This window comes from Alternaria ethzedia (genome assembly GCF_023757985.1).
Source record: "Alternaria ethzedia strain BMP 0044 chromosome Unknown scaffold_15, whole genome shotgun sequence".
Taxonomy (NCBI): Eukaryota; Fungi; Ascomycota; class Dothideomycetes; order Pleosporales; family Pleosporaceae; genus Alternaria; species Alternaria ethzedia.
Window position 1 is genome coordinate 601,663 of NW_026056208.1, and position 12,357 is coordinate 614,019.

Consider the following 12,357-nt stretch of genomic DNA (forward strand, 5'->3'; position numbering starts at 1 on the left):
TTCTTTTTGCCTCTTCCCGCCCCGTTCCTACTCGCAGGGCTGCATTCGTCCTCCATTCTGCCTGCGCTTTCATCTCCTTGCATATTCGTCCCGATGCACCAGGCTGGTGGCACGACACGCGACACGTCGGTTGCCTCGTACAAGGATGGCCTCTGATGCGTTTCTTTCGCACCGCAGCATCAGCTGAAAGATACTCATTTTTTGTCTTGTGTCTACGTGTCTGCATGCTGACTGAATTACTTGTCAAAAGATGAGTTCCTACTACGACGTCGACGCCATTTTGACGGATGCGCAAAAGGTACCATGTACCTTTGAGCTTACCGTTCCTGGCCTCGGCTATCTCGAGGGCAACATGAGCGGCGATATGAAGCAGGGTTCTAAAGTCGAGCTTCCACTATGGCTTGGCGAGATGCTTGCACTGAGGTAAATGAAGATTCTAGTCATATGTACATTCCATATTTACAATATCTACAGTCAAAGTCTAAATACATCCTCGCTTGTGACCATCGACCCTCCGTCCGCCTTGTCTCCGCGCGTCTTGAACGCCCTCAAAGCTGACCCAAGAACCGTCGATTTGCGAGCTCTCGCCCCTCACTTCTACAATCTCGGCGCACGAATCCTGGAGCTCTTTGAGGAGGAAGAGATGATTGAAGTACTGAGCGATGTGAGTTCTGTGCTTGGTCGATGCAACGGTATATGCTAACCCGTATAGACATTCAAGGCCCGGGCTGCCCTCATAGCTGATCAGGCTCATAATCCACGGGGTGCATTAGGAGAAGGCGCCGACTTCATGCGAGGCCTAGATGAGAACGAGCGGCAACGTAGGTGTTGGGTGATTCAGCCATGCAGGAGCTAACGACGATGCAGTGTTTCGTGCGGCACACGATAGCGCAAAGGGCGTACGGACGTGGATGGCAGATCTGAAGAAGAAATGAGCACGGTAGCCGGATCGCAGAAGATGAGTGCCATATGGTCGGCCAGGAGAGGTACACCTCATACAAGGGAAAAACTGGACGACTAGGAGCCTACGTCGCCGTTGGGCCACCAACTTCGCAAGCTTTTACTTGATGTAGGCTCTAGGGTGTTTGGTTTTTCCTTTGAATGGGGTGGGTAGAAGATCGACGCGCAGGAGGTTGGAAGATGGACGAAGGCACAGTGTAGTAATCAATGACGAGCGCATGACGAAAAGCACGACGATACCAAAAGACGAGGTGAGGCGTAGTTGTGAAAGAAGCAGCTGTTCGAGCCTACCTTCTGAGTACAATACCATACCTGCAAGCACACAGCCAGCGAATGAGAACGTGTACAGTGAGTGTTCCATGTCTACCGCAGTGACGCACCCAGATTGCTGTTTTGCAATAGTATAGCCAACTGCTCGGGAGGGTAGCCCAAGAATACAGGCCCGTTGAAAACCATCTGCGGTACCATTTTCGGGCTTTCCGTCTCTCTCGGTGGTTGTGATGGTTCCGGAGCTCGAGGCTGCGGTGGAGTCTCTGTCGGTGGAACATGTGTGGTTGGGGCCCGAGGTTGCGACTGCGGTGGCATAGTGTATTGAGGCACTTCAGGCTGCTGCGGCGTCTGTCCCATCATCGCGCGATGATCGAATGGGCATTTGCCAGTCTTTTGGGGCGTCTCGCCGATTGGCCGGCCAGTGTCGAGGGGTAGTTGCGGCGACGCTGTTGGTACTGAGCCAACCGAGGACGAGCTGTGTGCATTGGTGTATTTGGCAGGTATCGAGATACCCCAAGGCCGACTTGGAGATTCGCCAACTCTGACTTCTTTGAGTGGGCGGTCAAAGTGTCCGCTTCTCGACTCGTCCAGTGTGTTTTCTTCTGTTTCCTCCTCAGGCGGTGGGGTGCCATCGTTGAGACTTGCCGAAACAGCTGAGGCCCAATTTTGAACTTTGGTGTCCGCCTTTGCATCGGTGCTGAAGTGGGCTTCTGCCTCGGGCTCTTCTTCGATGGCGTCGTCGGGATCCTCGGGGAGCCACTCCTGATGTTTCTGACCGAGGCCCTGGATCATATTAACCAGATTGCCATACTTGCGATCTAGCTGCTCTATGCTCTCCTGGTTACTCTGGAAGCGCTTGATGCAGACTTCATGGCTTCTCGGTAGCTCATGCTTGTGTTTCTCAAAGTATTGGGCCACCTCCTCTGGGTTGTGTTGGTCGAGGAAGCGTATGGGGCAGACGGCAGCGGAGCCAGACGCCGCGACTGACGCAGTTGCAGAAGCAGCAGGATTGTTGCTGCATATTTCGGCTCGAATAGGATCGGTAAAGGAGGGTCGTTTCGATCTTCGGCCACGTGCGCTTAACCGGGACGTCGAGCTACGTGGGGTAGCGAGCGGGCTGCCTCTGCCGCTGCCAGATGCGAAGGGACAGGCGAGCTTACTAGGAGTTCCAGCAACAGTGAAGTCTTTCTCAATGGGTGATGTGGCTCTATTGGTCTGTATCTCAGGTAACGAGGCGGATTTGTCTGCGGACGGACCACTCCATATTTTTACACTGCTAGTATTTTCATGGGCGTGCAGCTTGACAGCCGCCTCCTCAGCCTTCTGAATGACCAGTGCTCGGCTCTTGCGCTCTACATCATCGCTATGTGCCAACTGCTCCACCAAATTCACATGTGTCCGCGGTTGTTCGTCTCCCACGCGCTCAAGATCTTGCAGGAAGGTAAGGTGGTCTTGCGACAACGTGTTGGGCGAGAAGCGTTTCAAAAGGTCAAGATACTGGGTATTGTCAGCAGTGTACGTCAAAGACATCGTGTGCTGAAATGTAGAATGGTGTCCGGATCAGGCTAAGCTGTGATTGTTTTCGATCAGAGCTGCGAGTGCAGCTTCAGGTCTAGAGCTAAAGTTGTTCATCATAAGAGGAAGGAGTGTAAAAAGACATTGCGTACCTGTTGCTTAGCCCACGAGAGCTTGCTTTCGAGTTGTTTCTGTGAATCAAACAAAACCTGGTATTCTCCACTCAGAGCTGCAAAGCCTTCAACGAGCTGCTCGGCGAGCTCCGTCACGTTACTCTGAGGCTGTTCAGCCATGGCGATGTTAGTAGAGAGATGGGTGGAATGCTACAGCTGGGCGATGAGCGCAGTGTTGATGACGCGGCAAGTGAGGCTTGCGTCGGTGAAGAAGAAGAAAGATGGTCGGAAGGTCGGCTGCCGGCAAAGAGATTCGAGAATCGGAAGCGACGGGTGCGCCACGCCTAACGCAGTCAGCCCAGCCACACCGCCGCAGGGCCCCAAAGTGACGCGACTCCCAGACCATCGCTGCGCCTTGAAGTCATACGTAGCGTCTAGCATTGGCATCAATCCTTTTACACCATGATACCCTGACTCCCGTAGCATAGTCCCATCCATCCGACTTCTCACCCATCCATAAACCACGACGTTGCATCCCCTCGACATTCCGAAGCCCCTACGCCCTAAGCCAAGTACCTCAACAATATTCACCATGGGCTCCCTCCACGACTCACGCATACACAAGTGGTTTGCGACCTCGCCGCCCGTCGCTTGGACAGTCAGACAGCTACGAGAGCTCCTTATCGGGTCACTGAAGCAGGGCCCCATCCCGCAACATGTTGCCTTCGTGATGGACGGCAACCGCCGGTTTGCGCGCAACCACCACATTGAGACGGTAGAAGGACACAACCTTGGGTTTGAATCATTAGCGAGGGTATGGGAGACTGTTATCAGTGTTTTTGAGCCATGCTAACCAGCTCAGATCCTCGAAGTCTGCTACAAGACTGGCGTCAAGGTCGTCACCATCTACGCATTCAGCATAGAGAACTTCAAGCGCTCCAAGCATGAAGTCGATGCCCTCATGTCCATGGCCAAGGTCAAGCTGCAACAAATGGCAGAGCACGGAGCCTTGCTGGATCGTTACGGCGCATCCATCCGGGTGCTGGGAGAGCGCGAGCTCCTCAGTCCCGATGTACAAATGGCTGTAGACAAGGCTGTTGCAATGACAGCTCACAACAAGAAGTGCGCTGCCCGCCGACCATTATGTGACATCGCTGACCATCCGCAGGGCTGTCCTCAACGTCTGCTTCCCCTACACTTCGCGACACGAAATCACGACCGCAGTCATGAAGACTGTCGAGACGTACGGCACGCCGATACACAACCTGCCCACCCCTTCGAAGCGAACCTTTTCCGAGTCCCACATCACCCAGCATATTCGCAAGCAAATGTTGGAGGAGGATACAGAGGGCCTTGCCGAGCAGGCTGATTCGCGGCCAGCGTCACCCTCGAAAGAGGCGGCTCTGGCTGAAGACGGGCGTTCCTCGTCAACTTCGACCGCCATCAACTCGCCTGAGAAGGATGACTCAAATAACGGGCCGACGTTTCTGGACCCAGAGTCCATCAGCGCTCAGACGTTGAACGATAACATGATGACGGCTGATGCCCCGCCTCTTGACCTGCTAGTTCGCACCTCTGGCGTCGAGCGGCTGAGCGATTTCATGCTATGGCAAGCCCACGAGAACACGTCCATCGTGTTTCTCAAGTGTCTGTGGCCCGAGTTTGATCTGTGGCAGTTTCTACCTGTGCTGGTAGAATGGCAGTGGCAGCAGAAGAAGCTGCAAGAGGAACAACAACGGACCCGTGGGCGGTCCAAGTCAGACTGAGGGCGTTGGCTGTAGTATATGGCGCAAAGTCCTCGCGGACCATAGAAGCAGGCAGATCTGAACTTGAGCGAGCATCGAAGATACCCAGAACAGAGCATTCCATTCGTCTAGCCGTAGGCTTTCCACAGCAAACCATATCTTGTAATACATGTCGATCTTGCGCTATCATGGCACGTGTACTCATGCGCAGCTAATCGCTCGCCCATACCCTGACCGTTCGTGGTTTGCGACCGCGCATGCGACACTTCGGGCGCGCACTAGCCCATTGCCTAGTGCGCCGAACAGCTTCAAACGTCATCTCACCCTCGGAAGAACCACCGCTGGCAGGGAGCTCCAGCCGGGATGTGAGCTGAACATGACTTATAATCCGCGCGTTCCGCAGGATTGGGCTGGACTGACAGCTGCCGTCAGATCGTTCCCATGTAACCTGATCTTGCTTATCGGCCAGTTGCACCGCTTACGCAGCACGACCACTTGTTTGGGTCCGGCAACCAACTTCTGGGATAGACTACTCCTTATCAATAGCAGCTTCTTTAGTATCGCTTGGTTCCCTTAAAAGCAGGGAATCGCACGTTTCTGCCCTTGAAGCCATCGCTGCGCAACAGCAGTATCGACACCATGATCACCCCAAACCTTCTGACGATACCTGTTGAGTTGCGCGAACTCATCTATGGCTTCCTCTTCAGCAGCTACACTATCCAACATGGCTTCAAGCACGCTAGCACACCTAGCGACGACTCTGAGTCTTCTAATCGCATAGCGCTCCTGCTCAGTTGTCGCCAGATCTTCGCCGAGGCGCACCGCCATCTCCCGCTCAATTGCACACTCCACTTTCGCGGTACAGAGAATCTACTCGAGACGCTCCTCTCCGTCGATCAGAGTGTACTTACGCGTCTGCGCCATGCCCGAGTGCGCGCGTATCCCTTCCCGTTGTACTCCTCCGGAAGCTCGCAGTACTATCCGACCTACTATGCAGCGAATGCGCTCACACTACTTCCCGGTCTCTGTCTAGATACTTTGGTCGTCGAAGATTGCTGGCACGGTTTCGGCATGGGCGACGGTTGGCGAGACGTCACAACCTACTTCGATATCGAGACACTCTTGAATAGCGATGCTTGGAAGGAACTGACCTACATCACCCCGTGTACCGATTTCATCGCGTCCGGCTACGATCATCGGCGTAAACGATCGGCTCAACCTGAGAACTGGGTTGCGCTCCTCAAGGAACGGGATGGAGAGGAGTTCGGCGCAGAGGTCAAGATGTACATCGTTCCGTATGCGCAGCAGACGGCGACTGGTGATAAGAAGACTGAGGACGGGCGCATTATGCAGCCCTGGGCAGCGAAGCCAGGGCACGAAGTCAACGAGAATTGGAGAGTCGCAGGGCCGGACCAGGATATGAAAGGTGAAGTAAGGATCATAGCAAAGAGAGGCAAGAGATCAAGAGCCGTACAGCTGGGACTCGCCGGGAAGAAGACCTGGGAGGAACTGAAGGGCAAAGAGCCAGGCGGCTTTGCCCCCGAAGGTAAGTCTCATTCCAACTCCTGCAAGTCCTCAGCTCACACTGCGCAGGATGGATACCGTACCACAACGACATGGCCGACGCGGTCGCGTGGATATATGGGGGCCACGGCAGAAGGATACAACTGGCCAACGCCGCTCTGAACAGTTGACTACATGGCTTCACAACACAGCCGGTTTACGCGCCCTGGATGTCGACCCAAACGTAAGGGTGGCTGGCGGCCGGATCCATGACCATGCAAGCCCTTGTCGGCATTTAGGCTGTATGCACCCGACACTAGGGTACGGCAAGTATAATTTCCTAGACACGTTCCTACACGCCTCTAGCACGCGGCGTAGCGCGCAAATAGCACAAGGTGGCTGAGATGTCTTACACAACGCGCTGTGATGATGAGGCAGAGTGGTGCGCGACAGGACAGATGCTTCGGCGAGCAACAGAATGCAGTGTGTATTGGAAGGGTACAGCTGCATTATTGTGAGTGATTGTGCACGACTATTGTGATACCAAACTGGATTTCCCTTTCCCTGCCGTCTACATCATCGCGTAGTATTGTAGTACAAACGCTCGCTAGTCCTCGTGGCGTGTACACCCGCGCAACGCTCTCTTCGCCGCTGCTCTGCAGTGAGCGAGGGACTGCCCGTTTCGCGCATCCCTTCGCTTGTCCGAAGTGAAGGAAGGCGCCTTACAAATACCACTAGGCACTACACGCGGTTGCCTCTGAACGACGGTCGTCTTTTCACTTCCTCAACACGGGACCAAAGACGCGGCACTGCGCATCGCTTGATTGTAACAATTCGGCCGCTTGCTCTACCTTGTCAGGCTTCTTATCCTCATTCTCATGCGCGATAGCTTTCCGCTACACCGGTTCCCGCCAACATGGTAGGCACACTGCTCTGCGCAAGCCAACCAATCACTGACGGTCACTAGATCCAACTACTCGCCATCGTTCTCATGTCTGCTCTCCACGCTGGACCGTCAATCGCCCAGCAGTATCCACTACCTGTAACCTATGACACCGTTATCAAGTCGCCTGCAGACCCGCGCATCACCATATCCTACAAATCACCCGACGCCCACGTATGCGCAACGGCGTTTGAGACGCAGAAGCAGTATACTGGATATGTCAACATTCCCCCGTTCACGCTGTCGCCGGCCGAGCAAAACTACCCAATCAACACCTTCTTCTGGTTCTTCGAAGCACGTGAGAATCCAGAAACCGCTCCGTTGACCATCTGGCTCAGTGGAGGACCTGGAAGTTCGAGCATGATTGGTCTCTTCTCAGAACTGGGTCCATGCGAGCTGGTAGAAGGGCCAAACGGCAGCTACGTCTCTCAGCCTAGGGTTTGGGGATGGGACCGCAGCTCCAACATACTCTTCATCGATCAACCTACACAAGTCGGCTTCTCGTACGATGAGCCCGTCAATGTTTCGGTCGACTTCAGCAAAGGCTATTGGGCGGATCTAGACCAGCGTATGGAACCTTCTCCCCTTCCCGCCGACATCCCGGAATGGCGCTTCAAGAACGGCACTTTCCCCTCTGCCAGCTCTAGGAAAACCGAGAACTTGACCGTCATTGCCGCGGATTCCTCATGGCACTTCCTTCAAGGCTTCTTGTCAGCCTTTCCCCAGTACAATCCTGGTGTTCGATCCGACAGCGACACCGTCAACCCCTCTGAGATAAACCTGTTCGCTGAGAGCTATGGGGGTGTTTATGGTCCTGTCTTCGCAGATCACTACGAAGAGCAGAATGATCGTCGAAAGAAAGGCGATCTTCCGGCTGAAACGTTGGAGATACGCGTTGGTTCAGTGGGCATCGTCAACGGTATCATGGATGTTAGGACGTCAACAACCTCGGGCTTGCTCTTCGCATACAACAATACCTACGGCATCGAAGGCTATGATCTCACAACTTATCAAAACGCGATATCAGACGTCTACGCAGAAGGGGGTTGTGTAGATTTGGTCGACCAGTGCGCTGCTTCGGCAGCTGCCAATGATCCCCAAGGTCTGGGTACCGTCCAGGAAGTGAACGACATTTGCGTAGCTGCGCTCTTAACATGCCAAACAAACGTTGGCCCCGCCTATCTTCCTGGTAGAAGCATCTACGACATCCGAGCTCTCCCGACTGTTGGCCCTAGTGACGCACTTGAGACGTACCTTAACGAAGAACACATTATGCAATCCGTGGGGGCTCCAGTCAACTTCACTTCTACAAATAACATGGTGTTGGATGCTTTCAGTTACAGTATGAAATCATGCCCTATCCTCGATTCTATACGCATCTACCTTGCTAACCATGTATCTAGACGGAGACTCTGCCCGCGGAGGCGCGTTGGAGGCCGTGGCAGACCTGCTCGCCCGCGGCATCAAAGTCGGCCTCATCTACGGTGACGCGGACATCATATGCAACTGGTATGGAGGGCAGAACAACTCTCTCGAGATTGCCAGTCGTGTGCCAGGCTACGAGACGACTTTCAAAGAGGCTGGATATGCGGACATTCAGGTGAACGAGGCTTACGTTGGCGGCGCTGTCCGTCAATATGGCAACCTGTCCTTTTCTCGGATATACGACTCCGGTCACTACGTCCCGAAATTTCAGCCAGAAACCGCATTTACCGTCTTCAGTCGCATCATTCATGGCGACGATATCAGCACCGGTCGCGACGTCGACCTGTCCAGCTTCAGTACAGAAGGCCCTAGCACCTCTGAGCACAGAAATGACCCAGGAGAGAGCCCTCCATCCATCTGCTGGATTCGTCAAGCAATCCTTGCCTGCACGGAGGAGGAAAACGCAGCTATCATCGCGGGCAATGGTACCGTGAAGGCAGGCATCTGGTATCCATCCGAGGGGGACGTGCCGACTAGCGCGGGTGAATCCAAGCCGCAGCCCACTGCGACGAACTCGGTGCCAATGACTGGAGTGTACACCGCTACCGGCGACCAGAAGGTTAAGCAGACCTCTGGAGCATCGGCACTCCGATTCAATCTCCCGTTTAGCCGTTCGCGCCGTGAAATCGTAGGCGATCCATTGTCTGAACCGGGGGATTCTCGCGACAAGGACAGTAGCATCAGGAATGGGCTCATTGGTGGTCTCGCTGCAGCGGTAGCTCTGTTTCTGTGAGTGCATAGCACTCTTCCCATATCTGTCATATAGACCGCCTTGCACACTCATTCGCGCAATTTCTCTTCACAAACATCACCTTATAGTTACGGCCGCGCTTTCTCTTCTCAGACCTACCTTTTACTGAATGAATATATACAGAGGTTTACTTTCCATGCTTTGCTGCTGCCGTTGCTTCAGACGACGTAAAGTCTACGATGGACCTTTTCCTGATGATGCTGAGAATGGTCCAATTGTTGTCGAGCAAGTGATTGATGATGATCCAACGCCGACGCCGACGTCAACCATTCTCGGTCGGCAAATAACGTACATGGAGTCGATACCAGAAGCAAGCCCTAGACCAAGCGACGATCTCAGAGACAGAGCAGCGGCTATGTTAACCAAGCCAGCACCAATGCCAACCGCAGAAGAGGAAACTTCTACCGCGCCCGTGCAGCGATCACTCTCCCCGTCGCAAGATGCAAGCCTATCACCGCGCGTCCCAACTATCCCACCTACAGGAACCTCGCTTCACCCTCCCAACACAAGCATTGTGGCGCGTCCCCAACTCTCGTCCTCGGTGTCCGTGCCGCCAACCAACCCGCCGCCCTTACAATCCTCCACCCCAACACCGCCAATCAGTCCGCCCACGCCCCCACCACCACATGCGACACCACCTGTACCTGAGCCAACAACTCCTCCGGACCTGACTTCTGGGTCAACGGCCATCCCTTCCTCTCGCTCACCCCTGCGCACTCCTCTGAGTAATGGCCCGGCACCACATGACCTGTCGCCAAAGATAGAAGGAGGGCACGGCCCAGAATCGCCACAGCCGTCGCTATTTTCGCGGATTAAAACGCTGTTGCTGCCTAAGTCTGCGTCGGATGATATGGAAGGAGGCACAATGACTGATGGTACGATTGATCGGCGGGTGTTGATGCCGCGCGTTGCTGTGAGACCGGTGCAGAAGCGTGTGACGAAGGCTGCGGTGCCGAGTTGGTCGACGGAGGTTTGGTTTTGACGAGGGTTGCGGTTGGGAAGCGCGTTGGTATGAGTTGTTGGAGTTGCGGTGGCGAGGGATTTGTGAGTTGGGATTGGTTGGTTATTGGTATGCGAGTGATGGATGGGTAATGATAATGCTGAGAGGCGACGCGTGATATCGCGAGTGTAAGGGTGGGGGTTGGTTAGAAGGAATAGGTAGTGAGTAGCAATACATCCTCAATTCCCAAACAAATTGGTTTGTAATCGCGTCTTGAAACCTTTTGGATCTGATCTGCATCGCCGTAGCGCCTACGAATCCAGAGTAGTAGTTCTTCGCAAGACAGGTGTTAAAGAGAAGATGCGCGCGATCGGGTATTTATTACTATTTTACTTTAATATGGTGACAGTTCCCCAGCGAGTCTAGCTAGATGATGGAAATTACAGAATGGCGGAAGAAGGCAACAAGCTCCTTCAACGTGTGCAAAGACATGAAATCGTTTTGAAGGAAGAAGGGAAGAGCTAGATGACATCGCTTCCAGGCTTCGTCGTTGTAGGTGCGAGGAGTCATAAACCCGAGAACCCGAGTCTAGATGTTCCAGTTTATCGGGGCCCGTTCTGTCTCGCTCTTCATGGGCTCAAAGAGCTCTTCTGGAATCCATTCACGCTCCCTGGCTGCCCTGAACGATCCGGCGCACATGTATGCATCGCGAGTGATATGGGCAGCGGAGCCGAACTGCTCTACCACGGCTGCCTCAGGCGCGTTCCACCACTCTTGAGGGAATTTCTCTGGAAGGTATTCATCAGTCATATCGCATCTGTCTAGATGGATTCGGAATCTGGGTGTTCCGGGGATCTTCCAGAAGTCGTCTATCCAGTGACCCTGTTTGACTCTCTCACGGAGCTGCTCCGCGCGCTGCATCCACGTAGAGTGTATAGTTGGCACAGCTTCTTGAAGTGCTTCAACAAGGTCGCCAATACGTATACCATCGTCTCTACGAAGTCTTCGTATGAACACGTATGTTCCACGCCATGAAAGCGTGCCCGGGTCGAAGTGGTAGATTCCTAGACTCTTGCATGGCGGATATACGACCTGCATCGATTTGATAGCCTCAAGGAGAAGCGCATTTGAAGCTGATGCGTCGATAAGGAGTGTACGAAACGTGGCGTCAGGGCGTAGGTTGATTTCCCACCGACCCAGGTGTTGTCTGAAGCAACCGTCGGAGAATAATGACTCAAAGTACGAGTTTATCCGGAACTGACTGAGGTCAAGCCAGTATAGGTCTGCGTCGCGCGACACCGACAACACATGTTCCCGGGAGTAGTCGCGTTGGCTCACATCCAGATCATTCAGGATATGCGCGACAGTATCCGGTAGCCCAGGTGACTGTGCGAAATACGCTGGAAAGTATATGTACTTGAAGCCTTTGCGCATGTCAAGGAGGCGCGCAACATGGCGACCAAATTGCGCAGTATCTTCATCACCAGGTTGCAACGGGCCCTGGCCTTCCCAATCGATAATATCGCCATATTCTGTGGGCGTACAGAGCGGTAGAGAGCGCAGCGCATTCACATTCGTGAGACTGCTTATGACGGAAATTGTGGAGGTACGCCACGCAGTCGAGACAAGTAATGCTTGAATTTGAGCTTTGGGTCCCGCGATGTCGAGTATCATATCCAATAGTTCGGGAATCTGGAATAGCTTGTGCTCTGTACGTAGACATGGCCGCTGGTTGTTCGATCTGAGCGAATTGTCTTGCTTGCGAGTCTGGTAAAGGGCTATGCGAGCCTCTACCCGGAAGCCAACCTGTTCTCTCCACTGTTCAACAGCCAACTGCTCTGATGGTGAGTAGAGTGGGGATGCTCTTGTAGGCTCATTGTTGATATCTCGCCTACGATTCATATCTCGATAGAGCCCAGGTTGTCTTGTGTCGTTATCTGGTTCGTAGATGGAGAATAGGAAATCTTCCTTCGCGTCCAGAGTCGGGATCTCTTCTTCGCCATAAGACGCTATCCAGGAGATTGCGGATCCCATAGTGAACGAGAACTGTGCTGCTCGCAAATGTCAACGAAAGATAGAGGGAGTAAGGACATGAAAGGGACTGAGATTTTAAGAGCCGCTTTGTACAGTTG

The 12,357-nt window shown here is 53.8% G+C and overlaps 6 protein-coding genes across 6 annotated transcripts; 4 read left to right on the forward strand and 2 right to left on the reverse strand.

The window, feature by feature from the left end:
• Positions 1-250: 250 nt before the first annotated feature.
• PSF3 (DNA replication protein) lies at positions 251-935 on the forward strand (the record flags this gene model as incomplete). The annotated part of the gene is made up of 4 exons (XM_049378126.1): positions 251-423; positions 475-664; positions 713-821; positions 868-935. 4 exons carry the CDS (start codon positions 251-253, stop codon positions 933-935), a joined length of 540 nt encoding a protein of 179 aa, XP_049232318.1.
• A 388-nt stretch (positions 936-1,323) lies between these two features.
• Positions 1,324-3,038, reverse strand: J4E87_006522 (uncharacterized protein; the record flags this gene model as incomplete). Its single annotated transcript, XM_049378127.1, has 2 exons — positions 1,324-2,727; positions 2,898-3,038. The coding sequence occupies 2 exons, from the start codon at positions 3,036-3,038 to the stop codon at positions 1,324-1,326; spliced, it is 1,545 nt and encodes a 514-aa protein (XP_049232319.1).
• Positions 3,039-3,450: 412 nt separating this feature from the next.
• Positions 3,451-4,624, forward strand: J4E87_006523 (uncharacterized protein; the record flags this gene model as incomplete). Its single annotated transcript, XM_049378128.1, has 3 exons — positions 3,451-3,672; positions 3,721-3,980; positions 4,027-4,624. 3 exons carry the CDS (start codon positions 3,451-3,453, stop codon positions 4,622-4,624), a joined length of 1,080 nt encoding a protein of 359 aa, XP_049232320.1.
• Positions 4,625-5,242: 618 nt separating this feature from the next.
• On the forward strand, positions 5,243-6,297 carry J4E87_006524 (uncharacterized protein; the record flags this gene model as incomplete). The annotated part of the gene is made up of 2 exons (XM_049378129.1): positions 5,243-6,149; positions 6,197-6,297. The coding sequence occupies 2 exons, from the start codon at positions 5,243-5,245 to the stop codon at positions 6,295-6,297; spliced, it is 1,008 nt and encodes a 335-aa protein (XP_049232321.1).
• Positions 6,298-7,097: 800 nt separating this feature from the next.
• On the forward strand, positions 7,098-9,267 carry J4E87_006525 (uncharacterized protein; the record flags this gene model as incomplete). Its single annotated transcript, XM_049378130.1, has 2 exons — positions 7,098-8,391; positions 8,453-9,267. 2 exons carry the CDS (start codon positions 7,098-7,100, stop codon positions 9,265-9,267), a joined length of 2,109 nt encoding a protein of 702 aa, XP_049232322.1.
• Positions 9,268-10,813: 1,546 nt separating this feature from the next.
• J4E87_006526 (uncharacterized protein) lies at positions 10,814-12,127 on the reverse strand (the record flags this gene model as incomplete). Its single annotated transcript, XM_049378131.1, has 2 exons — positions 10,814-12,063; positions 12,121-12,127. The coding sequence occupies 2 exons, from the start codon at positions 12,125-12,127 to the stop codon at positions 10,814-10,816; spliced, it is 1,257 nt and encodes a 418-aa protein (XP_049232323.1).
• Between the last annotated feature and the right edge of the window lie 230 nt (positions 12,128-12,357).